A 15,085-nucleotide genomic window follows, 5' to 3' on the forward strand; every position below is an offset into this window, starting at 1 on the left:
CAATGGGATCTGATGCCTTCTTTGGTGTGTCTGAAGACAGCGACAGTGTACTTATAGATAATAAATAAATCTTCAAAACAAAACAAAAAACCTATATGTTGTGCTGAAGTATTGGGCATGAAAGCTGCATTTCAGGAAATGTGACCATTTTAGTTGGAGGAGGTGGCCAATGACCTTGTGCTCTGACAGAGTGATGGTTAAGATGAATGGTAAAGAAAAATGGGTGGTAAAGAAATAAAGGGAGAACATTACAAGCAGGGGATTGGGGGATGGGGTGGCACAAGCCTTTAATCCCAGCACTCAGTAGGCAGAGGCAAGCAACTTATCTGAGTTCAAGGCCAGCCTGGTTATAGACTGAGTTCCAGGATGGCCAAGACTACACAGAGAAACCCTGTCTTGTAAAACCAAAAAAAAAAAAAAAAAAAACAAAAAGAAGAAAGAAATGTATGTTGTATATCAATACACAGCTGGTTGAAAGGGGTCGCTAGAGCAGTGGATAAACCAGGATGTAGGTTCATAAATGTATGAAACTCTTGAAGAGTCAGTAACAAGTATCATTAAAATATTCAGTATTTAAAATGAAAAAAGATGTGGAAGTTGTTGCTGAGAAGGACTGATCTCCTCATATGTTGTAAGGGGAGAAACAGATTCTGTGAGTGGGTTAATGGTATTGGAGCAGACTAGAACTCTCATAAGTTTCTTCTTCAGTTTTAGTCCTTTATATGTGCTGACCCGGCCATGTTCCTAAGGTTAAAGACCCAAAGGACTGCTTTATTGAACTTCCACTGTGAAATGTCCTGGCAATGTATGCCTCAAGCATTCCAGCAATGTGGTTTATTTATAGAATTGGCTTCCGGTTCACTTGCATTGGGCCTGCTTTTTGGTGCTACATTTTCTCTGAAAGGTTGTTTATTTCTAACCCATTTTAGTTTCCTGTTTCTTTGTGGGTTGATATTATGGTCCACAACAGGAACTCCAGGAAACCTGTCATACACACTGTAGCCAGATTGAGACCCTGTCAATTAAAAGAGAAAAAAAAAAAAAAAAAAAAAAAAACACTGCACATTATTATATACCCATATTTGGGAATAAATGTGAGTTGGGCATTGGCTATATTAGGTTGAAACGTAGATTTAGAAAGGTCACTCAGAGCCAAACTTTTGTGAGCAGTTCTCAATAGTATTTAACTGTTCCATATCCTTGGACACTTAATCTCGCTGAGCCTCAGTTTTCACAACTGCAGCCTGGGGACTGTAATGCTTTACCTGTGGCGTTACTGACAGGAGTGAAGCAAGCAGCCCAGGCCTGTGTTTGTAGAGACTACACATGCTGATTGCAGATATGCAGCATAACTGTCAAAAATTTCATCAAGAGAAATTGTTTGCCTTTGTATTATTCATATTTTTCTTTCTTTTTGGCTTGTTTTTAAAAACGGGGGATCTCATCTAGCTTAAGCCAGCCTCTAGTTTGCTGTGTAACTGAGCCTGACCTTGAATTCCTATTCCTCCTCTTCCTTCTTCCTGACTTACCTCCTAACTGCTGAGATTATAGGCAGGCCTCACCAGGCGCTGCATTATGTGTTACTTGTTTTTTTTTTTTTTTTTTTTTTTATTATTAAAAAGAAGTCACAATAGTAATAATAGTCACAAGTCTTGAGCAGTTAGTGAATTCCCGGTACCATGCTGGGTGTTTTACAGATATATTTATGTTTTATGTGTACTCAGTATTTCATTTTTAAATGAGGCTTACCTTTCTCATTGGTAGGGGAAGGATGAATTGCCCCAGGCAGAAATTCCTATCTCTGTGTGACTGAATCTAGGCTACTTGACACATCAGTCCTGACATCTGTGCAAGTGTCTTCATAGCTGACCTGAAGGAAAACCGATGGCTATCAATAAGCATTCTTTGTGTGTGTGTCCCTATTGTCTAGTAGTCTCCATGCCAAGGGATTTACCTGTCTAGTTTCATTATTCCCAACATGAAGAAATGAGTACCAGTCCCATTTTACAGAAGAGAAAATGAAGGTGCAGAGATTCCCAGGGGTGGGTCTGTGATTTGTGGACCTGGGACTGGGTTTCCTGCTCCTGCGCACAACGCTGCCCTTGTTTGCTCCATTATGCTGCATCAGCATGTTAGCAGTTGTTTTCTAACAGGCTGTGATTTTTTCAAAGATAGTGCTTCAGACACTTGGTCTACTAATTGTTCTTAATTTTCAGTTAATAGCCAGATTCTTGACAGAAGCTCTCATTGTAGGCTAGGACTGTGTTCTGTCTCAGAGGAAGCAAGAGCATTTTTGTATGGTCAAAGACCTCAGAAGTGTGTATAACTGTGTTAACTCAGTGGCATTTCCCAGTTCCAGACCGTGGAAGACCTCAATCCTCACTCATGCTTAGGACTCAAATTAAAGTGCATTCTAACTAGTAATCAGTGCATAAGAACCAAAGAAAATTTTAATTTAATGCCGCCATGTACGTTTTGTAGTCATTTTATGCCTATTAAAATGCTTTTCTTACTTAACCTCCCCTTCTAGTACTCGGCCCTTCCTCTGAAGCTTTATCAAGATTTTGTGCTTTTGCTCCTGTAAGGGCTTAATTAGCATCATTACAGATTTAGGCTGCTGCACATTTGCTGAGCAGGCATTTAGATGCACTGGAAGAACTCTATAGACTGGGTGGGTCACTTAAGACTCTGAGCCTCAGTCTCTTCATCCTGTAAAATGAGGATAATAGTTCTTCCTGGGGCTTCTGGGAGGAGGGTTAAAGATAATGAATGCACAGTGCCAAGGTCATGACCTAATTTGAGGAGTTGCTTGGCAGTTGGCAGAAATTCATTTTGTAAGTTGCTATGGCTTTTCTTTCGCTGAAATTCCCCCCTCTCTTCCTAGAGACAGGGTTTCCCTGCATGGCCCTGGCTGTCCTGGAACACTCTGTAGGCCAGGCTGGCCTCAAACCCAGAGTCCCGCTTACCTCCCAAGTGCTGGGATTACACTGCCACTGCCAGCTTACTGAGGTCTTCTTGTCTTATTCTTTGTAGTGGCTGCATCCGAGAATCCTCTTCAGTCATGGCCTTGGGAATACGATGCTTTCGCCTACTGCACCCTGCCTTTCACAGTTACCTTGCTGCTTTGACCAGACCTGTTTCAGAAGTTTCCATGAAGACAGTGAGTGGAAGACAACATAACCATAGGCAATCCTCAGCCTACCCAGCAGTACCAGTTCGCCATTTTGCAACCAAGAAAGCCAAAGGTAGAGGGTCTCCTTCCCCGTGTCATCCCTTTCTCATGTTTGGCAGAGATCTGAGATGTACTGAATTTCTTTTCTTTTCATGTAAGGAAATGATTTCTCAGACATTCACAGGCCAGTTGTGTTAGAGCCTAGGGCTTGTTTTGTTACCATTATACCTCATTTATTTTTGTTACTGGCTCAGAAAATGCCTAATTTATTTCATTTAGAGGTAGAACTAGAGGTAAAAGTACCAGGCAAGCTGGAGAGGGCTTGTGGCAGGGATCAGCATACACTCATCTTTAAGGAAGATTCAGAATAGGGGTATAATTAAAGCCAGAAGGGTTTTGGGTGAATGGGGCATTAAAGCCATGGGTTTAGATGGATGATCTTAATGGTTTATGTCATCTAAGAATGAGATTTTGATGTACAGCAGGTCTTAGCTTAAACGCCACTTCCTCTACAATGCCTTCCTTGGCCTGAGACTGGGTCAGGTCCCCTGTTACAAGCACTCATGTACACTATGACTTTTCTTTGACACACTTAGAACTGTAGTAACTCATCAATCAGTTGTAAAATTGATTATTGGTTGTTACCTGTCTTCCCTGTTGGATCTGATGAAGATCGGTTTCTTTTTTGTTGTTTAGCATTCTCTAGAGCTATATATGAACTGTGTGTCCAGAACCTTTGTGGGATGAATGAGTGACAGGAAATGACCAGGCAGACCCGCTGTTTGCAGTGGTGTGTCAGGGAGCCCCCTCGAGGACGGCACAGAAATAAGCTACAGGGTATCCCCCCCACCACTTTATTTTTGCTTCAACACAGACCCAGAACTGCTTTTTGTTGAAAAGAGAATTGACACTTTGATGAGGGAAAAGTATTGAGTACAAACTTATCTTCTGTTAAGTTAGTGTTTGATTTGTATGTTATTTTAACAATTTTCCAATCCAATCCTTACCATTATCCATTGAAAACAATGATAATTTACAGTGAAGAAACCTTTATGATTAATGAGTACAGATTTTTAACAAGTTGCAAGTATGTTAACAGTTGCCCATGGACTCATGGTAGAGGAAGCACAGGAACCTGCAGCTTCTGAGGCCCAGTGTGGCCTGCAAGCAGCATCTTTCCTCTGGCTGCTGACAGTCTCTCATTCACTGCAGTCTTCCTACAGTGGGATACTGTCCCTAGTTTGTGGGACAAGGAATATCTTTTACTGTGGTCATTTTCAGTTCTTTGTTCTTTTTGAAGAACTCTTTTTTATTCTAAGGGAATTTATATCTAAATGTGTTATGAATTAATAATCCTAACTGTTAAACTGGCTGTGGAGTCTCATGCCTGTAATCCCAGTGCTTGAGAGGCTGAGGCAGGAGGATTACTTCTGGCTCAAGGTGATCCTGGGCTGCATAGTGAATTCTAGACCACCCTGGTTTGAAGAGTGAGAATTTTTTTTTCTTAAAAAACCAGAAACTAAAGCTCAGTTCAGGTTTCTATTGAACATGAACTCGTATGTTGTATGTCACATATTCTTATGTGTATGATTTTTGTTCAACTGCTTTACTTCTGAACCAAGTTGCACTTACTTACGTAAATCAGCCATGAAACCTAGCATGCTGTGCCGCAGATCTTTAGACACATTTTTGTCTTGCCTTTTTTCTTCTATGTAAAGCTTATAGTCACAAACCAACATTTTCTAGAAAATAATATCATTATTTTATCACTCTATGATATTCTCATACTTTATTTTGAGGTATAACATATACAAAAAAGCATGTATCTACTTTGTTAACTGATTAGCTCAGTGTATTTTTAGAAGGTGTACACAACCATCTATCAATCTCCCAGATGAGGAAGTAAAATGTAGAGAGACTAGAGAGATAGTTTGGCAGTTAAGAGTACTGGCTGCTCTTTCAGAGGACCAGTTTGATTGCTAGCACCCACATGGTATCTCACAATTGTAACTACAGTTCCAGATACACCTTCTTCTGGCTTCCCTGGGTACTCCACACACATGTGGTGTGCGTATACATAAAATAGTAAAACAAAATGAGAAATAAAGTCTGACGTGGCATGGTATCATGTGACTGTAATCCTGACACTTGGGAGTCAGAGACAGGAGGTTCACTACAACAGCAAATGTTAGGCCAGCCACAGTTACATAGTAACAGTGTCCACAAAGTAACATCCAAACAAAAACAGAAACAAAAGTTGTAAAAGGGGAAAAGAAGAAGAAAATATTTTTACTCTAGAAGCTTCTCCAAGTGATTGGCATTAACACCATACATTAATTTTATTCTTTTTGAACTCTCTGTCTGGCTTTGTTGGGTAACAAATTTCTTGTGAGATACTTGCCTGTTGTACCTGCAACAGTTGCTGTATGCTTTGAATTTTATAGTGTCCTGAATGTGCTGCTGCAGTTTATGTATCTCCTATAATGCATCTGGGTGGCTTCCTATTTGGAGTTAAACTAACGGTATTGTTAAAACATAGACATTCTTGTGCATGTGCTTGGTGAGTATGCATGCACATAGAGTCTCCATTCTCTCTTCACACCCCTCCTCTGCATTGCCTAGGAACTCTAGTCTAATTTGAGTAAGTGCCATTGGTGATAACGGGCATCCCTCATTTACTGAAAACTTCTTACGTATATGGACATAAAAATGTTTCTTTTATATTTTTTTCATAGTCTGTTTTTAAAGCAAATAATTGAATTCTTGAACTTAAAAAAAAGGCATTAAATTCTAATGAATGCTACATCAGGTTTATTGAAATAGTTCTACCTCCTCACCTTTAGTTTTTGCACTACTGGGGATTGAACTCAGGGCCTGGTGTGTGAGGAGCATGTGCTCTGCTCTGTGCCAAACCCCTATACTCGCCTGCTTTTAATATACTAATAGAATAACTCAACATCATAACTTCATCATAACATCCTGATGTTAAACCATTCTTACATGTTTGGTGAGATCCCTGCTTGTTCTTGATAATAATTTGTATATATCTTGCTTGGTACACAATCTGAGTATTCATTGCTGACTATCAAACTTGTAAATAGGATTAACTATTAGGCTCTTTAGTCTGTGTTTGCATACATAACATTAGCCTGAATGCAATCACACGAACTGAACTCTGTCACTGTCCTTTGAGGTCTTGTTGGCATTTACATTAGTCTCATGTTGTGAGATGAGTCCGTCTCTCGTGTTATAGGATGGTTTAAAGTCAGACTAATTAGTTCCTTGCCTCATTGGTAGTAGAAACTGCCTGTAAATTCATCTGGATCTGGTATGCGTATATAGACTTGAAATTATAGATTCAGTCTGTTTAATAATTATGAGACTGCTTATATTTTCTGTATTTGATTTTTTTTTTTCCTGTTTTCGAAGCTGTTGGTCTAAAATTGTGCCCAATAGCCTCTTAAGATGAAAGTTTTTACTGTTTGGATAAATTTTTTGTTCTCTTTTTCTTAGCATGTGTTTCCATGTTTCATATCATCATTCTGTCAGAAGATTATCAATGTTACAAGTTTTAAATGATTTTTAATGTTGCAAGTCTCTTATTTTGTTGATAAATAATATTTTTGTGTTTTCTATTATTTTCTTTTTTTGAGACAAGGTCTCAACATGTAACTCTGGCTGGCCTGGAACTCACTGTGTAGACAAAGCTGGCCTTGAACTCACAGAAATGGGAGCTTCCTGAGTGATGGCATTAGAGTAGCCTGTGCTTAGGATCACGTTCTCCATGCACTTAACTTTTTATTTGCTCTGCTTAGCTGTTACCAAGAAAAATGTGTTAAAATCTCCTGGTAGGGTTGTAGAACAGATAATAACTCCTTTTTATTTTGAGGCTGCCTTATGTTTATATGTATATCTTACATGTCTTGATACTATGTTAAAGAAGCCCTCATTTCTAATAATGCATTGTCTTAAAATATTTTATTTGCTATTAATGTAATAGAACTGACTTTACTTTCATTAGTATCTTTCAGGTTTAAAGAACTTTTCATATCCATTAAACCTGTAATTTCATACATTTATAATTTTCTTATATATTCTGAATGGTTAAATTAAAGTCTTACTCAGAGCCTTGAGCTTTTGGGCTAGTCATTTTGGTTCATTTCTGTTTATCTTATTTGTTGAGTATTTACATTTTAATTTTGTTTTGTACTTTTTATGTGGTTTTTTTCTTTTTCTTCCTTTCTATTAAGTTAATCAGGTTTCTTTATTCCTTTTTCATCTCTGCTGATTTGCAAGCTGTTTGTGTATAACCATCTGTCTTTACTTGGCTAGTTACCCTTAACTTTTTTTTTTTTTTTAGCCTTTTCATAGAAATAAAACTACAACTTGCTAATTTTCACAAACTGAAATCACTAGTGTCACTAAGACTCCCCTTACCCCACAATCAAGAACTTGTGTGTGGCGAACCATGCCTATAATTTTAGTTCTCGGGAGGCTGAAGTAGACAGACAGACAGACAGACCTAGCAAGACGTTGTCTCAGAAACCAGAGGCTGGTGCTGTAGTTCAGTGTCTCTTTCCACCCACATCTCGTGAGTGTCCTTTCCCCATATCTCCTATGGGTACTTACTACTCAGATGTCTGCTGACATGGATTGGCTTTGCCTGTTACATACTGCTCAGGATCTAGTCTAATATATGGCGTTTTTTAAAACTGTAGTATGTATTTTTGAGTCCAGCCTCTTCATTCAACATGTAATTTTGATCCCTTATGAATAAAGCACTTCAGCTTTTAGAGTGATCTGTATGTCTTTGGTTTTCTTTATTCACAATCTGCCTAGGTATGGATTAGCTTCTATTGTTCTGCTGTGATGAGTGTTTTTGAATGGGCATATTTTATCAGTTCTAAAAATAGTAAGCGCTTAGCTTGTTTATGTAAAAGCAGTGGACGCTTCAAGCAGTATGGTGACTTGAACAGACCTTTGGAAAAACAGTCACTGCGCTTCTTGTTCATTGGTTACTTTGGGCAAATATTTAAATGCCTTGCATCCCAGAGCTCTTCCTTTCCTACCTCAGAGAACTATCTGGAGCACCAAAAGGGAGAATGTATTTGAACTGCATTACAAATTATGATGTGGAGCGCAGCAAAGTAACACAAATTGCTGAATGAATCTTAATGCTTTGTTAGATGTTTAGTATGAACGTCGTAGTCTTCCTTACACAGATACTATTTAGGTATTTTCATTTTTCTGCTGCTTTCCTCCCCCATGTAGAAATACAAGAGTATGTGTGTCACATGCGCATTACAGAATGAACGTAGAAACCCCCCTGACGTTTAGACATGAAATTGGATTCCGTCGCCCTCCAGCACTGTTGATTTTCTAAACCATTCGTCAGTGTGCTCTGGAGGGTAGTATTTAATGTCTCTGCAGTTCCTTTTGTCCAGATCAGCCACACAGTGCTGAGCCCAACCTTGTCTCAGTGTGACTGAAACTGAAGTAATGCATTTCCTTTCTCTCCAGTAGATTTGTGGAGATGGTCTCATGAAAAGTTCATGGGCTTAAACTTAGACAGATCTGGGACCAAATATTGACTTGATCATTTTTTGACCTGTGACCTTAGGCAAGTTACTTTACCTTTCTTGTTTTTCTGAAAAATAAGGTATTGATTTCCTTCTGGATTCTCAGTATATGTGCAGTACTCTTTTGGGTATGTCGTAATTTCTTTGTATTCCTGTAGCTGCTTTATAATACAGACTTTATTAGACTTTTACAAAGAGAGGGTAGCTTGCCCAGCGTCGTAGAGCCAGTGTGCGCTGCAGTTGGTTACACCCAGAATGTCTAACTGTACAGCCTGTGCCCTTGCTAGTGCCCAAGGCTTTAGCACTGCTGTGGGAACCAGCTGCCACCCAGTACATGTGAGTACCGTGTAGGGCAGAGATACTTTTTATAAAACTCTAGCACTTGAAAGCTTGCCCTGTGTGCAACGGGCTCTTTTAAAATCAGCCAATGCTTGTTATTTGTGGGTATGCTGCTATTCTATTGTTCACCGGATGTTCACTTTTTAGCTAAAGGGAAAGGACAGCCCCAGGCCAGAGTGAACATTAACACAGCCTTGGTTGAGGATATAATCAGCTTGGAAGAGGTGGATGAAGACATGAAATCTGTGATGGAAGCGCTTAAGGATAATTTCAATAAGACTCTCAACATAAGGACTGCACCAGGTTAGTGGCTGAACCCATGTTTCAGGGAGTGTTACAGTGGGAAAGACCGTGGCCGTCTCACACGTCAGCCCCGGCTTGGGCCTGACTAGCTGATGCTATGAGCAGTTACTTTTCCATAACTGACGAGTTTCCTTGTGCAGCTCCTGTTGTGTGGCTTTGGGGCAGTAGAATGTAACTGAGTTAATGTGTCTCATGGCTCTGGAGTAGTGCTGGATGTGTCCATTAAGCAGCTGTCTCCTGTGGGCAGTATTGTGCTTGGCCCACAGAGAATTAGCACAGTGGTGAGAAAACCTGTCATGTCCAGTGCTCTTGCGGAATTAGCCCCTCAAAACGATGTCTTCTTTTATAGTTGTGGGCACTATAAGCAAATGCAGGTATTTAGGTTAATAGTTCTATGTCCTTAGTCTGTTTTTTCCCCAGTTAGTCCTATTTGGTAGTTTTTAGCCTGTACTGGAAACCAAATTCTACAAACTTGCCCACCTGAGGCCTTTCTGTGCCCAAGAGCTTGACCAGGAAGATTCCGTTTAGGTTAATAGCTTCCTGAAAGTGGCTTTTCTAAGTGGGAAATGTCAGAACTGTCTAGGAGAACTGTTTGCAGATGTGATGGAGAAGTTGCTTGTCAGCTAATGGTGCAAGTGGGCAGGAAAAATCCAAATTGCTGTTAAATTGGCCTTTTGCAAATTGTCATCATCCTATAGTTAAGCCTAGGACCCCCTCTGAAGGTATCTGCAGGAGCTTCAGCCTCTCCCGTTCATGTTTTAATTGGGGAGGTTCAGAAGGAAAATAGAAGATATTTCATGAACTTGTCTGTGAAAAGCCCTCAGTTCATTATACAAATGATCAGAACCATGTTGAGTTCAGAGATGCGATCTGGCTGAGACTAGAAGGCGGTCCTGGCGTTTGTTAACCTTCATACTGGGGTGTTTCTGCCTCTGCTGACAGTACAGCGTGCCATTCAATCTCTCTCAGCTGTTTATTTTAAGCTTGCTTATTATTTTAGGTATGAAACTGATAAAGTACTCTGTCTCCCCTGTGCTTTCTGGCCTGTTAACATTCTGCAGCCGAAACCAGAGAGCAGCTTGAGAGAAGCTCAGGGAGAAACGTGATACTTAAAATGAGCCAGCCAGTTCCACTCTTGTTGAACTTAAAAAGATGATGGGCTCGGAAAGAGGGTGGGAGTGTAATTTGTTAAATGTTAACCTCTGAGAAAATGAGGGGCAGGAGTGAGCTTGAGGGAGATTCTCACTGGGGACAGATTGAGGGAAAGGATTTGATGCATTATGTCGATACGGATTGAAGGGATAGGAACCACCACCACTGCACACTGACAGGCTCATGAGGCGACTTCTGTGGCAAAGGCTCCTACAGCCCGCTGGGGAAGCTGGGCTAAGACCCATCTGTAGCAGACCTCCTCCTTTCCCTTCTCTTCGGGTTGAGTTTGTGTAGAATTTAAGACTATACAGAAATTGTGAAACAAGCTAAACTTAGCCAGTGGTCTCTGCTAGTCAGGTTCTTCCACGTCATCTCTCACTGTTACTCGAGCCAGCCACACTTTCCTCTTCACTTGCGTCTGCCCCAAGGCCATCTCAGAGGTAGCTGACTTATGCTGGTGCTTGCCCTCCATGCAGGCTTGTCCTTTCTTCGTGCTGCTTTCTCTCATCCTTCATCCATCCATGTGTTTGCTTGCTGCAGTGGTGCTGAGCACACACTTTGTGGCACTTAGAAATAGTTACAGACACGGAAAGGGGAGATCTGGTTCCTAACATCCAGAACTTAGACCCTCCTATGAAAGGGCAGACAGGTAAACCACTGTGTATAAAACCACAAACACAGCCAAACAGTAAAAACATGGCTGGAGATGGTCATGCTTATACTTGGATTTAAGTTCTGTAATTAAGAGCTGTTTTGACAGTGGGCACATCACTCTGTTTGCCTCAGTTTCCTCGTCTGTAAAATGGTGGCAATAATAATCATCTAATAAGCTAATGAAAGCACTAAAAAGTATTATCATGAAGCATTGCTGATAGTACGTATTCAGTAACTTAAGGCTGCCATCTTTATTGCTGAAACATACTTAGGATGCTTGAGGGCTTATAAGAAGGGTCCGAAAACTGAAGAGTCAGACAAGTTTCCTGAGATTAGGTACCATTACAGACTGATGTTAAAGAGGGAGCAAGATTTATCTTAGTAAAGAAGTATATTTCTACATAGTGTTCTATACAGTGAGTTCTAGGCCAGCCAAAGCTACATAGTGAGACCTGAGGGGGGGGGGGGAGAAGTTATATACTAGAATTTCTTAGCAGTTGCCCTACCTCACCTTATCAAACACTAGGATCATGGGAGGGAGTCAGTAGACCCCACTTTAAATAAGATTTATTCAAGAAATGTTGAGGAAAATTTTAAGTGAGTCTAAATACTATGGGGTGAAAGATCTGATGTTATTAAGATATTAATTCTCTTCTAGATCTATTGACATATGGAAACCTGAAACTAAGATTTCTAAGTGATTATAGTTAATTTTAAAAGATGAGAAAACTAATTTATAAGGTGGTTCAACCAACTAATTTATGGCAGTCAATGACTAATTCCTTCGATCACTTTGAGTGATGAGGTCATTTAAAAATGAACTAGTTATTTCTAATCTCGGTGTCTTCGAGACCTCGAACCATTGCTTTGTAATTCTTAAAGTAGACATCTATAAATTTATTCTTGGGTTTTGTTTTTGTTTTATTTTTATTTATTTCATGTGAGTACACTGTTGCTGTCTTCAGACACCAGAAGAGGGCGTCAGATCCCATTACAGATGGTTGTGAGCCACCATGTGGTTGTTGGGAATTGAACTCAGTGCTCTTAATCGCTGAACCATCTCTCCAGCCCTATTCTTGGCTTTAACCTATAGTAAGTTAAATAACTTTTATAATTTCAAAAAAAAAGGGAAGTATATTCCTAATAGAAGGGAAATTACATGCAAGGACATTAGTTTGATTAAAATATAAAAATTTCAAAACATAGCAGCACTATTGGGTCATAGTTATAAATGCTTTTCAGTAAACTATTGGGTCTAATCATAAAAGCACTTTAAGTACAGATCTTGTCTCATTTAAAGATAAGGAAGTGGACACCCAGAGGGGTTTAGAATCTCGAAGCAGTGAGTTGGTATTAGGTCTGTGGATTTTTAGAATTGTGGAGATTTTTTTATCATATATTTTGCAGGTTTAAGCTAGTGTTGCCAACTACTGTCTGTCATCTTATTTTTTTAATTAAAAGTTTTTTAATTAGATACTTTCTGTATTTACATTTGAAATGTTATCCCCTTCCCCCACCATGCTCCCATACCCCCCTCCATTTTTCTTCACAAAGGTGCACTTGCTTCTAATCAGCCTCTTCACCCCATTGCCTTGGCATTCCCCTACACTGTGAAAACTTGCCCTCCCTGGACCAAAGGCCTCTTCTCACATTGATGCCAGACACTGCTATCTTCAGCTACATATGCAGCTGGAGCCATAGGTCTCTATGGTTGCTGTTTTTAGTCCATAGGAACTGTGGAGGGTGTCTGTCATCTTATGATGACACTAAGTACTTCAAATCTAATCTTTTGGGCCATATTGTGATAATGCATTAATCCTACAACATATTGTCAGAGTAGCTTCAGTTTATTTGAAAGATACCTCCCCCACCTCCAGGACCCCATTTCTCTTTGTATCTCTGAATAAGCCATCCACGAGTGGTTCCAACTGTGAGTGATAAGCGTTTTCTGCTAGTTCCATTTGCATAGGAAATCAGGGACTTTGAATAATGTTCCATGTGGAGCTGTGGATTTATTTATCTTTTTTGACTAATGAAAATTTTGCTCAGGTCTGGAAAAGGATCAGATCTAGGGTAACAGTGAGGTTTTAATAATCTGTGCTTTGTTTTAGTGGACTTGTTTCTGAAGAGGGTCTTAGGACCAAAGACAAGGGAACATAAGGAAGTTTTTCTAAATTGTCTGTGTGCTAGAATTATGTGGTGAATTAAAAACATTACAACAGAATCAGGATCTCTGGGGGTGGGAGTCGGGGTGGAAAGAGTACAGGCCAAAGCCCTGATGGTTCTGTGCACAGTTCTAGTAGAGGAGAAGAACTTCGTTAGAAATCGGACTTGAGCACACATGAGATAGACTCTTGGCTCTGGATTGTATTTCACTTGTCAACTCTGTGATCTTGTTCTGTTTATTTTCCTCAAGTCTCATTTTCTCATCTGTAAAGTGATGGTAGAAATAAGAGCATTGCAGGGCAGGGTGCAGGTAAGAACTAAGAAAAGTAAAGGTAACTTCTCAGTGCTGTTCTTTTGTACCTTATGTGGTCTGCTCACTCCAGTGATCAGTGTAATAATGCAAACAGCCGCTCTTTTTAAGCTCGTTGGGAACCGAGACACAGAAAGCTTTATTTCTTGTGGTGTTGTAGCTAAGTGGCAGGCCTGTTGGAAGGATCAGTCCTTTTCAGCTCTATGCTAGATAGGTAGTTGTATGTGAGCTTCCCCTAAGCTAGACATCTGAGAGGAGGGAGCCTCAACTGAGACAATGCCTCTAGAAGATCAGGCTGTAGGCAAGGTGGTCCTGAGTTCTATAAGAAAGCAGGCTGAGCAAACCATAGGGACACGCGAGTAAGCAGCACCCCCGCATGGCTTCAGTATCAGCTCCTCCAGGTTCCAACCCTGCTTAGGTTTCTGTCCTGACTTCGATCAGTGATGAACTGTCCTATGTCATAGGAAAGGGTTTAAGCCCAGGCAAACCAGATGGTTACTCACCTTGGTTCCAGTAAGGAATTCCAATATGGTTCTGCTAGCATCACATGTTCTCTCCACTGCCTGAAACGTCCTATAAACAGCCTTGTCACACTGGTAAGAGTTTTATGTATGTTTGTTGACTCTGAATTAGATAAAGAGATATGGGCTTCTAAGGTCCTTTAGAATCCTAAAACCTTATTACTTTTTCTTTAGGATCTCTTGATCATATTACCGTGGTAACTGCTGATGGGAAGCTCGCTCTAAATCAGATTGGCCAGATCTCCATGAAGTCGCCACAGTTGATTCTGGTGAATATGGCTAGCTTCCCAGAGGTAAGGTGCCTTATTGTAAGGGTTTGTCTTCAGAGTTTCTTTTGGAATAAAGGAGGTTTAATCAGGTCAGAAGGAAACGTTCCCTTCTGTTTTGGAAGAAATTTATTAAAGAAAATTTAGGATAAAAAGCTCTCTTATTTCTATATTTCTTACCTGTTAAACTCAAATGTTCCAGTGACTAAGTAATTTGAAAAACAATAATGGAGAGTAGTAATGGTCTCTTGTGGGGAGTGTAAGGCTCTGGTAACCTGCTGCCTTAGTTACTTCTCTATTGCTGTGACAAAAACACCATGACTAAGGCAACTTATAGAAGATAACACTTAATTTGAGGCTCACAGTTCCTAGGGTTAGTCTCTGACCATCATGGAGGGGAGGATGGTAGCAGGCCGGCAGACATGGAGTGGAGCATAGCTAAAAGCTTTTGAAACCTCAAAATTGACCCCCAGTGAGGCCACACATAATAATCCTTCCCAAACAGTTCCACAGAATGGAGACCAAACATTCAAATATATAAGCCTAAGGGGGCCATTCTCATTCAAACCACTCTGGAAGTAGCCATGCGGCCTATTACTGGGGTACTTATGCTCGGTTCTTGG

General features: G+C 40.2%; 1 protein-coding gene across 1 annotated transcript in view; it reads left to right on the top strand.

Annotated features, from left to right (window-relative positions):
* The window catches only part of MRRF (mitochondrial ribosome recycling factor), a 52,794-nt gene that overhangs the window by 2,128 nt on the left and 35,581 nt on the right, over positions 1 to 15,085 (top strand). Inside the window, exons 2-4 of the mRNA XM_080927923.1 lie at positions 3,034 to 3,245; positions 9,238 to 9,393; positions 14,371 to 14,489. Of these exons, the coding sequence (XP_080784049.1) occupies positions 3,062 to 3,245; positions 9,238 to 9,393; positions 14,371 to 14,489 (459 nt within the window). The 5' untranslated portion in view covers positions 3,034 to 3,061. The remainder of the gene's footprint in view (positions 1 to 3,033; positions 3,246 to 9,237; positions 9,394 to 14,370; positions 14,490 to 15,085) is intronic.

Source organism: Micromys minutus (genome assembly GCF_963924665.1).
Source record: "Micromys minutus genome assembly, chromosome: 13".
NCBI lineage: Eukaryota > Metazoa > Chordata > Mammalia > Rodentia > Muridae > Micromys > Micromys minutus.